At 33.8% G+C, this 17,569-nt stretch overlaps 2 protein-coding genes across 2 annotated transcripts in view; both read right to left on the bottom strand.

Annotated features, from left to right (window-relative positions):
- Positions 1 to 252: 252 nt before the first annotated feature.
- LOC111047956 (beta-1,3-galactosyltransferase 6) lies at positions 253 to 11,675 on the bottom strand. The gene is made up of 4 exons (XM_022333791.2): positions 10,723 to 11,675; positions 7,836 to 8,163; positions 3,251 to 3,448; positions 253 to 739 (listed from the first exon to the last, which is right to left on the bottom strand). Exons 1-2 carry the CDS (start codon positions 11,445 to 11,447, stop codon positions 7,872 to 7,874), a joined length of 1,017 nt encoding a protein of 338 aa, XP_022189483.1. The 5' UTR covers positions 11,448 to 11,675; the 3' UTR covers positions 253 to 739; positions 3,251 to 3,448; positions 7,836 to 7,871.
- Positions 11,676 to 13,607: 1,932 nt separating this feature from the next.
- Positions 13,608 to 17,569, bottom strand: part of LOC111047953 (dynein heavy chain 7, axonemal) — a 207,161-nt gene continuing 203,199 nt past the window's right edge. Inside the window, exon 69 of the mRNA XM_039422913.1 lies at positions 13,608 to 13,868. The gene's annotated coding sequence lies outside the window, so the exon portion shown is untranslated. The remainder of the gene's footprint in view (positions 13,869 to 17,569) is intronic.

Genomic DNA, 17,569 nt, shown 5'->3' with positions numbered 1-17,569 from the left:
TCTTGAAATATGATTTTTTTCAGTTTTCGATAAGTTTTAGTTCATGCTTATCTCAAACAATTAAAAAATACAGAGCTCTCTTGTAGAATATTGATTTTTTATGTACTTGTAAGAATTGGAGCGACGCTATTTGTCTATAATAGACCTTTTTCAAAGATCATCTCTTTCAAGTTTAATAGTTTAATCATTTTAATTTCACGCTTATCACTTATCGTTGAGAGAATGAGATTCAAGGATAATGAATAAATTAAATCAGTTCATCAATTTAATCTATTTACAGTTACTTTAATGAATGTACTGTACAACTAATGCCCTAACTAATATCACTCACTAATCAAACATCTGAAATTGTAAATAAAAACATAAATCTCAGTACTGTTTTAAATTATTTTGTCATCATTTTATTTTTAATTATTTTTAAAAAAATTAAAAGGGTACTGAGATTTATTTTTATTTATATTAAAAGTAGCCCTAAAGAAAGAAGACAATATCTGAAATTGATATGATTATTCTCATGATTATGAAGGAAAGTATTTTTATATAATATATAATGATAAATTGAGAAATATAGTACGTTAATTTGCAAGTGAATTAATCCATTACATGGGAACACAGTAATAAATGTCATACCTTTGTGAGAGTAATAATTCTCACTTGAAAAAAATCCTACTACTTGAACTCAGGAATCGAATGGCAAATCCGGTTGATCGTTTCACATCTCTTTGTAGAAATTCCCCACCTGGAAAACAAGAAATGTGTTACAATAGAATAATTTGAAAATTTAAATATGAATGTTAAATTTTAACTACCAGACTTTAAACTATGTGTAACCTTATATTATAAATTTGGGAGAGGAATAGCACAAGGTTAATTTATTTTTTCTCCCCTATCATTTTGATGATGTACTAATTGTATGAATCAATATATCGTTTGATCATCTCACATTATTTTATAGAATCTCCTCATCTGAAAACAAACACGTTATATTAAGCTTTCACCATAGAGAAAAGATAGTTTAAGAAGATATTCCATGATATGAGGCGTTTATGTTCCAATTTTCAAGCCGATTTTTTTGTCAACTCAAGCTTATTACTGTCGACTATTGTTTATTATTACTGACCGGGTTAGAGGGCAAGACCAGCACAGTATGAGAGACTAACAGCGTCACATAGCTTCAAGAAAAAGAACTAATGATCGGCTTCAGTTAACAGTGAAATTTGCAACATGAACGCCTTATACCATGGGATATCTTCTTATGCTATATTTTTTCTATAGTATCACCATTAATGATACAGTATCAACAAAATATGATACAGTATCAACATAATATGATACAGTATCATATCAACTTGATACACAACAACATAATTTGATACAAAACTTCCAAACTTTGAACGAATTCTACAAATCTCATCTTCTTATGCTATCTTGTCTCTATAGTTTTATTAAGCAAGCTTCACACAGGGGTATTAGTAGCGTTCACTAGCAGCTAGTGGACGCTACTAATATAGATGTATGGAGCGTGCTCTAGAGTTTAATGATTGAAATTGAATTGATTTGAATATATAATTTTTAATGATCAGCAATATGTTATTACTGTATATTGTCCAAATAAACTATATTAACTTGCGCGAGGATGAGATACAATGATGAAAAATCCATAAGCTTGGCGGGATTCGAACCCACTACTGATCCGGCAACATTAACTTCCAAAGATAATATATTTTTCAAAAGATAACTTTTTGATAATATCAAATTTAATCATTGATATAATTTTTCATCAGCTTTATCGAACATTAATTTATAGACTGATGTAGTTGACTGGTAGGTAGCACCGTAGTATGCATATTATTGTTTGGTCAGAAAATGAACAACAAAATATACAATAAGGAATAAATTTTATAGTGAGATTCAGTTTAAACTACCAGCATCCTCACAAGTGAAATCAATAATGCTTCACATTCAACGAGTGATGTGACAGTTTGGTGTGATTTTTATTATAGGGTATTAGATTGATCCAGATTACAATCTTAAACATTCGCGTATAACGTAATATATTAAAGATACTTTATATGCATGAACTGGATACTGACATAATAAATAATATCGGGGCACCGAGCTCCGCTCTGGAGTACAAAAGCATATAAAATTTATTACGAAAGAAGGAATTATAATATATTTATAGTTCATACAGAAAGGTTCTATCTAATCACAGTGGATTGAGATTAATTCCCAGAGGAATGCAAAAATTTCTGTCACAAAAGCAAAATTTTAATCCAAATCAGAGAAGACCATTTCAAAAAGATAGCTCATCAGATTGGTTCTACTGGAATTAATCAGGAATAAAATTTAACCGGCTCTTGTACAACCGGCACTAAGAGCCTGATTGAATCCTATACTATCAAACGAGCAATTTCTGTTTATATGTTTAGATGTTTGGATGTTTATATGTTTGTATTTCACCGGATCACGAAAACGGCTCCTACGATCCTCACGAAATTCAGAACATAGTAGGTTTATAATATAAAAATTCTATTGCACTACGTCTCCTCCCTGGGAAAACTCGCTTCATAACATATAAACATCTAAACATAAAAACAGAAATTGCTCGTTTAATAAGATAGGATACTGAGGATATTGCCATATGCATCATCTCGGTTTATGTGGAGATTGATCAGCTGTTGGTTTAAACCCTGCATGAAATATACGCTCGTATATTATACTGAATACGACCATACCTAAGGGCCAGTTTCCGAGCTCGGGATTTAGGTAAGTTCTAGACTTTAAACAGCTGGAGTCAGAGAATTGGCTTTCCAAAACTGGACGTAGTCACAGTGAATTGCAGCAAAATAAATCTAATTTTCTCATTTCTATAATTGGAAACGTTTTCCTTGACGAAATTAAACATTCCTAAATAATTCAAAATAGCTGAAACTTTACACTATTTTCTATTTATTTTATATTAAATTTTCTTGTTTTTCGAAATTTAATTGAAACGTGAATTTGACTATGGCTACGACTACGCCGGAAAGCCAATTTTCTGACTTCAGCTGTTTAAAGTCTAGAACTTACCTAAATCCCGAGCTCGGAAACCGGTCCTAAATGTAGTTATGGATTAGCATTAGACGTACATGGTGCATTTGGCCCTATGATACAGAATAGTTCATGAATGAAGACAATTAATGCTCATAGCTTATCAATGAATTAACTTATATTCAGAATAGTTTGTCAATAAAGTACAGTTACTTACAAAATGTTTAAGCACTTGGATGATAGTTCTAGAAGTGTTTAAGTCAGTAATATTATCCATCCTCAATAACTGGCTGATGAGGTGATGTCATAATGTAGTAAGCATATAATTTCCGTCAGTATGCAGAATTAATGATTGAGTATTTCTCGACAAATCAAAGATTTTGTTCACATATTGGTCTTCAAATCCATCATTACCCTGAAACAGAAAATAATTTCATGAATGAATATTCGAATCACTTTGGAATAGAGGTAATATAATTATAGAAAATAATCTAGAATAGAATAATTATTTAGAATAATAATTTAATAATAGAAAATAATTTCATGAATGAATATTCGAATTACTTTAGAATAGCGGTAATATCACTTAATTTCAATCTATAATTTGTGAATTAAGTAGAATAGGGGGGGGGGGCTCTTATTGCCTCAATTTCGCCCACATCATCTTTATTCGAGTATACATAAAAATGTACAAGAATTCGTCAATTAGAAAAAATATTTTCTTGAAAATATAGCATGTCAGTCATAACAAATACATAAAAATTTACAATACTTATCTAATAGTCTTCAAGGAAGGTTTTCCACAAACTCATCACTTTTAATATAGTAAAGTGTAAATAAAAAGACACCTATCTATCTATAAGTGGCAAACATTCATCAGCAGTATGTAAAATCTACAATAGTAACAGCATTCAAATTTGGCATGTATGCTCAGTTGAACCTCTAGATGAGCATTAAAGCCCAATTAACACAGGAGTGGCGTATTGAACGGACTTTTTTAACTCCTTTATAAAAATATGGTCCATATTTATAAAAACATTGGACCATATTTTTTGTATATATTTAAATATATATGTATGTATATATATGTATATATATGTACCATATATCTTGTATTGCACCATATGTTTATATAGGAGTGGCGTGGAAGTGACAAAAGTACGTGCCACGTCCACCCCATATGCCACTTCCGTGTGGATAGGGGCCCCAAGTACGATTTTGAGAAATTCATAAGATACGGCCAATATCGGAAACTAAAGACAGAAATGGTCAAAACAGATACATAGGATTAGCTTACGTCTAGAAATGATAAGTTGGGTGGACGTCATTACAACAAAAATACACCGAAAATTGGCGATTTTCCAGCGTTTTTCTATGTCTTCTCGTTCTTTTTGGAAATAATAAACAAGAAATGTACAATTTGGTACACTGGTTCAGCTGATGTCTATGAAATTCATGTCTAGAAATGCTATGATAAGATGACTACAAATTAAACGCCTATGATTGGCGTTTATTCTATATTTATTGAGCATTTTCGAAAACTAATTGACAGAGAATGCTCAAATTTGCTACACAGATTCTACTGAGTTCTAGAAATGTATCAGAGAGCGTAAGAAATCAGCCTTCAGTGTGATCCGCCATTGGCCGTTTTCACATTCACCGATTGTCGCAAGACATTTATCGTCAAACACCCGGAATCTTCTCCAATTGGCTAATTCTCACCAAGAACTGTTCTCAGTCTTCAAACTTGCCGATTTTCGACCGAAATTTAACATCAAACAGCCAGAATGTTCTCAAATTCGCTGATCCTCACCGAGAGCTGATTCTCAGTCAGTTACCGGATTCGCACTTACCGATTATCGGGCGACATTTATCGTCAGACAGCCAGAGTCTTCTCAAATTGGATGATCCTCACCAAGAGCTGATTCTCAGTCAGTGACCGGATTCGCACTTACCGATTATCGGGCGACATTTATCGTCAAACACCCAGACTCTTCTCAAATCGGCTAATTCTCACCAAGAATACTGTTCTCAGTCAATGACCGTTTTCAAACTTACCGATTGTCTGAAGACATTTATTGTTAAACACCCAGAATCTTCACCAATTGGCCAATTCTCTAAAGCTCTTCAAGAAATCTGTGAAAAGAATCTTAGTTGATAAAGCGTACTACTCGGTGGCAGAATTCAATTAACCATAAACTCTGCACTCAATGACACAAATTAAAATGCTCACATTTGCTCTATTTTTAGGACTAAGAATGATGATAGACCTAATATAGGATACACTTGTTATATAATTTTTTATATACTGTTACTGTTTATTTTACCTGTTAGAAATCTTACTTAGTTCTAAGGATGCAATTATTTGACAAATCACCTATCAAATGGGAGTATTCCCAATATTATGATGTAATGTGATGAAATAATAAATAAATAAAATAAATTCTCACCAAGAACTGTTCTCAGTCAATGGCCGTTTTACCACAAGCCGATTCTGGGACGGCACGGCACGACAGGACAGGATGCTCTCCGGTTGGCTGATTAGGTTGACGTATTGAGAATCAGCCAACCGGAGATCTTTCTGCCCTGTCCTGTCGTGTCGTGACGTCTCGAAATCGTTAAGTGTGAAAACGGCCTATAGGACATTCCGTGTGTCGTAACGACAAATCTTGGCTGAAAATCGATGACTGTGAAAAATACCATCTCTATGGAGGAGCCTTTGGATATTCTTTTTGTTAATATGTATCAAACTTGTACGTGTGTGTGAAAATAAATAAATTGAAATTGAAATGTATGATTTCTACATTTTAAATGAATCAAAGGTGATGATTTGTAACCCACCACGAAACAATTTTGCAGATAATATACGAGACAAAATTAAGAAATAGAAGAAGTTTTGGGCAATACCATGTTTTTTTCTTTTCTGAATATTGTATTATTGTTTTCCTTGTCCAGTAAATGAATAATTCTCATTTTAGTACTTGTGCTCGAGTATCGACTACTAGTTTTGGGAAATAGCCTGCTTTTTATTTTCTGAGAATTTTATTTGTTAGCTTTATCCAATAAATGAATGAATAATGCTCATTTCAGTACTAGTGCTCAAATATGGGATATGAATGTTCACTACATTACAATTGAATCAAAGCTAACAATTTTAACAATCATAACCTATTTTTGGACAATTTCTATTTAAATTTGGGAAAGGAACAGTTTTGGGCTTCAAGCCTGTTGTTCCATTCCCAATCATTCATAGTTGAGAATTATATTGTATCTATCAATGTATAAACTAGATAGATTTGTCACCCACCAGGGAGAGGTATTGCAGATTATGTTCTTTCCTGTCCTAGTGCACACATATGGTTGATTCGATTCATTTCTGTGCTCGAGTATAGAATATGAATGTTTACTACATTACAATTGAATCAAACCTAATGAATTGTCACCTTCAAGGGAGAGGTATTGCAGATTATGTTCTTTCCAGGCCTAGTTCACAAATATGGTTGATTCGATCCATTTCTGTGCTCGAGTATGGATTATTTAATATTGTAATGTCTCCTACATTACAATTGAATCAAACCTGATGATTTGTCACCTTCAAGAGAGAGGTATTGCAGATTATGTTCTTTCCAGTCCTAGTGCACAAATATGGTTGATTCGATTCATTTCTGTGCTCAAGTATGGATTAGTTAATATTGTAATGTCTCCTACATTACAATTAAATCAAACCTAATGATTTGTCACCTTCAAGGGAGAGATATTGCAGATTATGTTCTTTCCAGGCCTAGTTCACAAATATGGTTGATTCGATTCATTTCTGTGCTCAAGTATGGAATATGAATGTCTCTTACATTAAAATTGAATCAAACCTAATGAATTGTCACCTTCAAGGGAGAGGTATTGCCGATTATGTTCTTTCCTGTCCTAGTGCACACATATGGTTAATTCGATTCATTTCTGTGCTCAAGTATGGAATATGAATGTCTCCTACATTAAAATTGAATCAAACCTAATGAATTGTCACCTTCAAGGGAGAGGTATTGCCGATTATGTTCTTTCCTGTCCTAGTGCACACATATGGTTAATTCGATCCATTTCTGTGCTCATGTATGGAATATGAATGTCTCCTACATTAAATTGCCGATTATGTTCTTTCCTGTCCTAGTGCACACATATGGTTAATTCGATCCATTTCTGTGCTCATGTATGGAATATGAATGTCTCCTACATTAAAATTGAATCAAACCTAATGATTTGTCATCTACAAGGGAGAGGTATTGCAGATTATGTTCTTTCCAGGCCTAGTGCACAAATATGGTTGATTCGATTCATTTCTGTGTGCTCAAGTATAGAACATTTCTGTGCTCAAGTATAGAATATGAATGTTTCCTACATTACAATAAAGGGCCGTTTTCCGAGATCGGGATTTAGGTAAGTTCTAGACTTTAAATAGCTGGAGTCAGAAAATTAGCTTTTCAAAACAGGGCGTAATCGCAGTAAATAGTTGCAGCAAAACAAATCTTTATTTTCTCATTTCTTAATTAGAAAAGTTTTTCCTTGACGAAATGAAACATTCCTAAATCATTCAAAATAGCTGAAACTTTACACTATTTTCTCTTTATTTATTTTGTGTAAAATTTTCTAGTTTTTCAAAATTTAATTTAAACCTGACTTTGACTATGACTACGACTACGCCCCGTTTCAGAAAGCCAGTTTTCTGACTCCAGTTGTTTAAAGTCTAGAACTTGGCTAAATCCCGAGCTCGGAAACCGGCGCTAGATCAAATTTAATGATTTGTCACCTACCGAGAGAGAGGTATGCAGATTATGTCCTTTCCCATCCTAGTGCACAAGTATGGTTGATTCGTTACGATTGCAGCAGAGCGACGGAGGAGCCTGCCAGTTATAGTTGTAGGAGGGCCTCGACATCACTTCCTGAGTGCACATCCTTCCATGCGTCACAGTTTCTGAATATAAATGCCTCAGCACTCTGTTGGAGTGCTTGTGAGTCACTAAATGCTTGTTCAAACAGCCTCTCGAGATGAATTCCGTGTCGAAACGCTGATCGTGCAACCGCTTGATGCTCAGCGGAGCTAACCATACTCCAACCGACACGTCCTCACTCTTGTACATCCTGAAATTGAAATTATTTGTTCATATATTTTATTACAATAGCGAATTAATACAAGAAATATTATAGAGAGGAAATGAAATTATGATAAGGATTCCAATGAATTGAAAGCACGGTCTACAAAAGTTATCTTCATATTATAGAAATGGAAAGAATTGGCTTAGGCACGTATGAGATAGGAAATTTATGAATGACGCATCATCACGTCTGAACCACTGGATTGATTAGCTTGAAATTTTGCATATAGATTCTTAATTTACCTAGGATAGTTATAGATCTATTTTAAATTCAAGATTTCAGTAAGTAAAGTTTTAAGCTTGTTAATTTTTAATTTTAATCCTTGCGGAGCACGGGTTACCTGCCAGTACAGCATTAAGGCCCGCCGCAAAGTAGATCCACGAAAAGCAACCCACGCCGTGGGATGTTTTGTAAACCATTGCTAGGCTTCTCTAGACATCGTTGCACTAATACATGCAATGAATAATCCACTTAACAGCTGATTGATTATGAATAATTCTATAGCAATGGTTTACAAAACATCCCACCGCGTGGGTTGCTTTTCGTGTATTAACGTGGGTTTACTTTGCGGCGAGCCTAAGAAAAGAAAAACTGATGGACAAGAAACATCACGATTTACATTAAATGAAACGTAATTTTGATCAGCGACTTCTCTTTTCAATCAGTCGATATTTTTTTACAACATGAACACACAAAAAAATACAATAAAAAAAATTTTTAATAAAAATACAAAAAACAGGCTTCAAGGTGGGGTGTGTTGAACTGGATGGAAGGAAAAAAATACCTAGCCGACTATGGTTTCTTATGTAATAATGAAATAAAAACACTTAAATATCATCAAATATTTCATTTCATATACGCTTACATAATAGGCTGGTAAAGGGTATAAAAGTAAGGAACGAAGCCAAAATAATAAGCTTCAATAATAACTGTCCTCAGGAACAATATATCGCGCTTCCACACTCTCGTCCAGTGCGTACAATTAAGAGTGTGGATAGCGTCTATGCCAGCGCTCGCCTTCACTTGCCTTAGCTCCGATTGTTGTAGAGACGAGCGAAAGCCAGCCAAGCGAAGACGAGTGGCCAGCCGAGCATCCACAAATAAAAGGCCTGAATTCCATCCAGGCAATCGTCACACAATGCAGTGTGGATGACAAGACCAACGTGGCCAAGCTTACTAGCTGGGCAAGCGACTTGCCAATATTGTGGACTACGCATTACGTCCGATCTTTAGGACGTGCTGCCTGTCATCAATATGCTTATCCACGGCCGAAAAAGTCAGCTATAATGGACGCTTATTTGTTTGTCATTCGCTATCCAGTTTTTTGTCCAACTTCTAGTCCAACATTCAATGTTTGATTTCAATTTTTTCCAATTTATTAAAAACACACAAAACAAGACAAAACAAAATAACAAAAAATTACAAATTAAATAGAATGTTACAAATATAAAAAAACCATGGGCTTTGTGGTTGGGTGTGTTAGAGAAGAGAAAAAAGAGAGGAAGATACCTAGCCAACTATGGTTTCCCATGTAATAGGCAGGCAAAGATACGACGTTGGGCCATGAATGAAGTTACACGAGTTGGATCAAATAGAGGTCCAACACAAATGTCCAAAATCCGACTAGTCTTTGTTTTGCATTGGCTAGACTGAAGTTGGAGCGTGAATTATTGTAGATGATCCGATTAGTGGTCTTACTAGTCGGATAGTGAATAGCTTGCTTTACGGTATTGTTTCTTATGAATTCGGAATCGAATAAATTGTAAAACCTTACTGAAGAATTATTGTACAGCCGCTGTAAGAAGCGGAATACAGCCTTGCTGTTTGTGGAAGCTTGTAACGCTTCTAACTGTGGCCAACCTGTAATAACTGCAAAGCTGTCCGCGTACGGTCACCTGCGTGCGATTATCACTAACTAAGTCAAAGTAAAGGTTTTCATTAGTGTTAAGGGCCTTATAACAAAGAATTTCACCCAATTCTATGTTGATAGCACAGTCATACATTAAGTATGAGTTGATAAAAAATATGACCATAGATATTTCATCGTTTTTAGTGATTAAATCATAATATTAGTAACACTGCCGAGTGACCTATCTGGCTCAGGTCTGGAGTCAGAGTTTTAAAGGAGCACCTGGCCAATTTCAGAGCCTCTGACATGACTCAACGACTGTTTTTATGCAGCCGATACCGACGCCTTAATGTGTCCATCTGAAACAAGGGAGTGGTCCGAGAAAAATATCTTGGCCGGGATTCAAATTGGGCCTCTGTTTTATAAAACCAGCGTTTAAACCACTTGACTACGGCATCTCCTAGAAGCCTAATAAAATATTTGACTGTCTTAACACGAGTCTGATGGGATATCAAGTCTTCGAATTGGTCAATAATATCTATGCGACTACTAATGATCTTACATATGACTGTTTAATTTAATCTAGTTTCAACACATGTTCTAAAAACTCATAAGTAGTAGGTAATAACTAGCATAACTTATTCCAATAAAAAGAGAGATGTAGGCCTACCTACTGTAAAATGTATTATACTTACTTTAATAGTTCAGCATTTCTGGCAATAAATTTGACGAGCGGCTCGGACAACACATAGCCACCACCCAATGCATAAGGAAGATATCGATCACATAAAAACCAATCCTCTTCCTTCCATTTTCCAGAGCGCTTGACATGAGCTCTACCATCAAAATATCCCCAGTATAAATATTCTTCATCGCGATGTTTGGCCTTCAACTCCTTGGTAATCACTGATGCTTGCACAAAAGAGTCATCATCACATTTTAGTAAAAATTTGAAGGTGTATTCTTTTTCTAGTAGCACAAATGAGGATAAGATCTTGGAGGTCAGATTCCCGTAGGAATCCGGTATTGATGTAAGGGAGAGTATGTCTTTATTTTCAGAGTATTCGTCCTTCAACTTCATTTGCTGGGCATCATTTAAACCGCCCGCACCGATCACAAAGAATGACTTTACAGAAGAATCATCCTTTACAAACTGTAACCAAGTATTTCTTATAGTGTTTCTTCTCTCAATGTTATCTGGTTTCGAGATGATAAGAATTAGTAAAAAGTATCGGTTGGAAATGTTTTGTAAGCTGACTTTATGTTTCAATTTTGCAAAAACGTCTCCATCACCAAGTCCATCTCGATCTTCAATTGAAATAAAGAAAAGCGTTATTGTACTTCCGAGAATAAAGGATAATATATAAAGAACGTAATTTAAAATTTTCATCTTGGAACGCTGACTTTTCATCAAGTACATTGTAAACAATCACTGTATTCATGTACTGATTTATTCATAATCACTAAAATCAAACTCAAATTCCAAAGATAAAAGCTCATCACAATTAAAATAGCCAGTATTATAAACTTTTCACTTAGATGCTATTATATTAATATTATTATCACTATAATTTATTAAATTCTTGTTTACATTCTTCTTGACAAAATGGAAATGAAGGTTAGGTTTTGCAAAGATGCGATGCCTGATAAATCAAAGATGGCAACAGCTGTGACATAAAAATCATCAATGGAATTGACAAATGTAAAGTGTTTTGAATTCATTAGCAATAGTCACATTTTACTGTAAAAATATTTTTTTGAAATTTAAGATAATTTTTTTCATCCTTTTCAGTACCGTATGTTTTCTTAATTTATCAGGACACAGTCATTTCTTGTGCTCACCCATTACAAATGATACTAAAATGAATTGACAATTCTACGTTGTGGGAGTTGACCAGAAATTAGTCTCCCAGAAAGCATACCCAAATTGGTTGAATTCCAAGTTTTATTTTTAAGTTCCTATTGTCACTTTTCTATTTTAATTACCGCTTATAACTAATTGTATTTATTTTTTCAGAGCTTAAGGATTTCAGGTAAAATATCAAACGAGGGCAATGACCTGTAGAAAAAAAAAATTTAAAGAATCTTTAGCGCATCCTCAATCTGAACCAAGCATAAATTAATTCTATTACTACAATAAACAGGTTGCACAAGAGATTTTCCAGAGTCTCAATTTGAAAACGAATTGAAGAAAAAATAAATACAATTAGTTATAAGCGGTAATTAAAATAGAAAAGTGACAATAGGAACTTAAAAATAAAACTTGGAATTGCCAGAAGGTAATAAAAATAATAGAATAATAATTGGCTCAAAGGTGGAGACAATAATTTATAGAGCAGAGCAGCCTTAGGCTACTCCTATTTTTGTTTTATAAGGAGTAGGATACAGTACCCCAAAAGATCTTATACCTAGTGTTGTCCACTTTTATTTCACATGTTTATATCTATCTTTGCTATTTTGTATTGTTTGCTTGTGAAAAAATAAATAAATTGAACACGATTTTACATTTGAGAATGCTGTTATTCATCCTAATATTAACAATCGAACCTCATAGCCAATTTCAACTATAACAATAACTATACAGTAGGCCTACTGAGATTCACTTGTCAATGAAAATGATAATAGGACTACCTAGAGATTTATCAAGTCTCGGATTTTCACCGCCTTTTAGAGAGGATAGCATGATTCAAATCATCCCGACATTATCTGATAATATAATATTAATTGTTGGTTCATGTTAATAATGAAACATTACATTTGATTCATCAAGAAAATATAGGTATTTTCTCATGATTGAATTATAAATTTTCATAATTGAGATGAAATATTTTGATAGTTCATTATGTTTTTCATAGCCAACAAACGATTCTTCAACGTTGCAGAGCTAGAAAAGGATAGAAACATCTGCTGTGTCCAATGATAGACAAGGAAAGCAAACCAATGTTAATCAGGTGCTGATTGTATAACGTAGATCTCACCCTTCGACAAAGGGTGGAAGCAGAAACAAACAATAGTTAGCGCAAAAATTTTGAAATTGGGAGCGATATTTGATATAGCAATAAGTATAGAAAAAAATATAAAATTATCGCCATTAAGAAGTGACATATCTATTGTCAATTGCTACATAAACTTCAGTTTGAGATAAGAACCTTGCCAAATTTTTTCAAGTACCTACTGTAACCTATTATAATGCAAAAAATACAGTTATGAGGCTCTGAACCACAAAAAATATAGTTGATGCCAAATGATACTAGTAGTGACAATCACCATTATGACTCGCGTCATGATGATGACATGACAAAATCGTCAATCCCATGTAATCTCATAAACATTAACAAAGCCATTTATATAAGCTTTATTCTTCTCAATTAATATCTTTGAAACAATTAACTTACACATTTTTAAAAGAATTTAATATAAAAACAAACTATACAACACAATTCAGAGAATTTGAAATAGTAGTTTTGATTCTTTGTACAAAACAAAACCTACGATATAAACAGGAACAAAGAATTAAAAAATGAAAATGCGACTGAATAAAATTTTAAAGAGAATAAGGACATTGAAGAAAATACAAATCTTACTAGATGAAAATAACTCAGATATAATTTAGTTTTGAGAAAGACAATAAACCTATATCACAGGTTCACAAGATAGTTCTGCACATTATTATGAAATATAATTCCAGAGGAAACAGCAGACAAATTATCACAGCAGGATACAGTTTACCAGTTTACCGCATTACTGTCTTTCACTCAAAATATTTCATGGCACGATCAAATTCATCACACTCACAGTCTGAATCGTAACCGAATATTATCTTGACATGGGCGGTGGTAATCTGAAAATAAACACACATTTTTGAGCACTTGGAATTGTCAGAATTTTAGGATCATGATTTCAAGATTTACGTACAGAAAAAAGCTATTTTGAAAGCAGTTTTACTTGCAGTCCAACAAACAGGTTTTACAACAACTCGAAAATACCTGGAAAAGGTTCATACTCAAATGGAGTGCACGATGCACGCCATTATAGAGTGGAAGTTCAAAAATCTGGAAGTTGACTCGCCTTCAAGTTTCGTGAAAGCGAGCCTGGCTGCATCTTAAACAAGCTACAACAGTAATTATTGTGTTATATCACACAATATAAGAACATAAAGTACCCTTTACTTTAAATATTTCAAAATAACAACTAGTTTCGGCCTTAGGCCATTTTCAAGTTGAAATTATGTTCTTATATTGTTTTAATAATCTTATTGTATTTTTAATAATTTTTTAAAAGTAGACCATGCTAGTGGAGTGATTTAGTTGTATCTTGTATTAATTTACTAAGCAATTTTTCAAAAAAGTATATTAGTTGCCTTAAGTTCTTTCAGTCTATCAGACCTGGCTCAAAAGCAAGAGATGCTGATATCCAATCAATTGAATACATAAACTTGACAGGTGAAACTGAAATTTGATGACAGATTCATTGATATCCCTAAACGAGTAAAAAACCACAATGTTGAAGTTGTTGTTCCTTCATTGTATGATTCCTGTGGAAGTAAGCAAATTCGAGCATTCGTAGGCTACAATAGATTAAGTTAGTTTTTTAGTTTTATCCAGGGTTGTCCATCCACTCTATGATTTAATTGCTCACGAACAACAGAAGCTATGCATTAGTAGACCAATGAGGGCTATAAATGGAGAGAGCAAAGACAGTTCATTCTTTATTCATTTATACAATAAATACATTATCAAAATGATAGGGGGAGGAAAAATAAGGTAACATTGTATTATTGTTCTGTTATAATTATGTAGTAGATTCTTTGAAAAATAATAATTTGATTAGTATATGATGATATTCAATGATAATAAACTAGTGACCCCCTGGGTTAAAGAGCTCGTTCATGAACTGTAGTATTTTTCCCTGTGAAATCCGCAACTTGTAATTATACAAAGTTAGTGAGGATTATTATTATGGAAACAGCTGAATATTTCTTTTACAAGTATGATAAATGACAGTAGGTTCGTTCCACGAGGATCCTATTACAATAATTATTGAAAAAACTCTGGTGTGGCCGACGCTAATGTTCACGCGCATCTCAAGAGTCTACTATTCAAAGATCTGAGCCAGCTGGTGACAAGACAATAACGCTGGAGACACACAAAATCTGCTACCTCTTCATAGTCAATGATTTAATAGAATCAACAGTTTGCAATTGAATAATCTCATTTTCTCGAATTTCGAGTTTATTTTCAATATTAGGTGAAAATGCTACTGAACATTAATTGTAGAGATTTTCATGCTCAATCTTTATCACTTGAATTTTTTGTAATTGAAGCCGATAATTGGGAATCTAAAATCAAACTTTGTATAGATGGGGCGGAGCTCCTGAAATTTTTACAGATATTGGACTTGGGCAGTTGATAGAGCTTATCAATGACTATATATTAGGTATAAATTTGATCAAAATCGTTGGAGCCGTTTTCGAGAAAATGGCTAAAAATCCTGTGTTTGACAACATTTTCGCCATTTCAGCCGCCATCTTGAATTGCATTTGATCGAAATTGTTCGTGTCGGATCCTTTTAGTGTAAGGACCTTAAGTTCCAAATTTCAAGTCATTCCGTTAATTGGGAGATGAGATATCGTGTACACGGACACACATACACACATACAGACTAATACCCAAAAACCACTTTCTTGGACTCAGGGGACATTGAAACGTATAAAAATTTAGAAATTGGGGTACCTTAATTTTTTCGGAAAGCAATACTTTCCTTACTTATGGTAATAGGGCAAGGAAAGTAAAAACTACTTTCTGTTGCTTCAAAACTTTTGTCCGTCATCTTGGATCCGTCATAAATGGATCCAACTTCACTTCGAATCCAGCTTCATTTTTCCGAATGGGAACGTGGAGATGTGGATACATGATTTCGATGCATAATTTCGAAAGAAAATTAATGGGGTAACCCGCACCCGCACATCGATCTCAAACAGTTTCAATGATCTCAACATTTAAATATAGTAATAAATGATACAAAATGAAATAAATGAGCTGCTACATTAAATAATCAAGTGTTAGTGAACACTAATAGTAGCTTCCTACTCACAAATTTAAAACTTTGAACAAAACAAATTTGCCATAGCTACTGATGCTATCACAAGTAGTATTATAATTGCGTGTATGCTACAGACTGACGGACATAAACAGAAGCGATTTAATATAGAACTTATAAATTAAATATGTTGTGTATTATTCAGCTGAAATCATGTGTGGGCGCATAAAGGACAGTCTGTGTGATAACTCCCAAATAATAGCATCAACTTTTTAAAATGAATGGGAAAATCAAGGAAATAGCATGAAATTAGTTCCAGCTGACTAATAATAATAATAATAATACTAAGGATGAAGCCCACATAAGCTCTTAGGCTTGTGCGTGGGTAATGACTAAGTGATAAATCACAACAATTTTTTTCTTATTCACTTTCAATGTTATTCTTATATCCTGAAAAAGGACGAAGGATTAAGTCATGATATATCACAACACATTTTTTTCTTATGCACTTTCAATGTTATTTTTATAACAATGTTATTTTTTAATCTTGATATAGGATTGTGGCGAATCATATGATTGCCACCTGCGATGTTTTCAACTGGCATAGTTTGTTTATCACTTGTAACAGTTTATTTCAATATTTATCCAGAGTTCAATTTTGTCATTCCAACATTACAAATATTTCATCATTCATCTAGTTTCATTTAATCAATTTCAACATAGGAAATCAACAAATCGAATTCCTAAATTGGTGACCCCGACGTGATCAACAGCAAGCATTTTTACAGATATTTCATGTGAGTAAAAGTTACCTAAAAATTTCCTAGGATTAAGGATTTAGTCAATTTTGTTGTTTAACGAACCTGACCTGTACAAAGGTTCAAAGAATACCGTACGTGTTCAAAATTTGAAGCTGATTGATCAATTTATTCCAAAGTTATTGTAGAACATACAAACGGACGGGCAACGACTTGAGTATAAGCATGGCCAACTCTAATACAAGGCCCCGGCCTACGTTATTGCAATGTCGCAGTGTAGGCCTAGAATCTTATACATGATTGGTGAAAAAGATTTTTAAAAATACCAGCTGATCTTTTTCACCAATCATGTATTAGATTCTAGGCCTACGCTGCGACGTTGCAATATCGTAGTCCAGGGCCTTGCTGTATTAGAGGTGGCTATGGTATAAGTCAAAAGTGAGAACTTGCTAACACTACCTAGTTCGAATATTCAAGTTAACAATAATGATTCCCTATTATAATTATATGATTCTACATTCTAATGTATAATCCAATTAGGTCGAAAAATTAAATACCGTGTCAGATTCCGATCAGGCTGGGCCAAGGTTGAATTAATAGGAATCACTCGATTCCTCGGAATAGTACCTCAAAGCCATCTTTCTGGAACCCCCAGTGTATAAAACCGTTGTTGCAGTGTTTGAGACAAACTTTCTGGCATTGGTTTTGAGTTTTCAGCAATGATATTCACCACAATAGCGTGTTT

This window comes from Nilaparvata lugens, chromosome 3 (genome assembly GCF_014356525.2).
Source record: "Nilaparvata lugens isolate BPH chromosome 3, ASM1435652v1, whole genome shotgun sequence".
Taxonomy (NCBI): Eukaryota; Metazoa; Arthropoda; class Insecta; order Hemiptera; family Delphacidae; genus Nilaparvata; species Nilaparvata lugens.
Note: the sequence above shows the minus strand (reverse complement) of the source record. Positions and strands in the feature narration are given on the sequence as shown.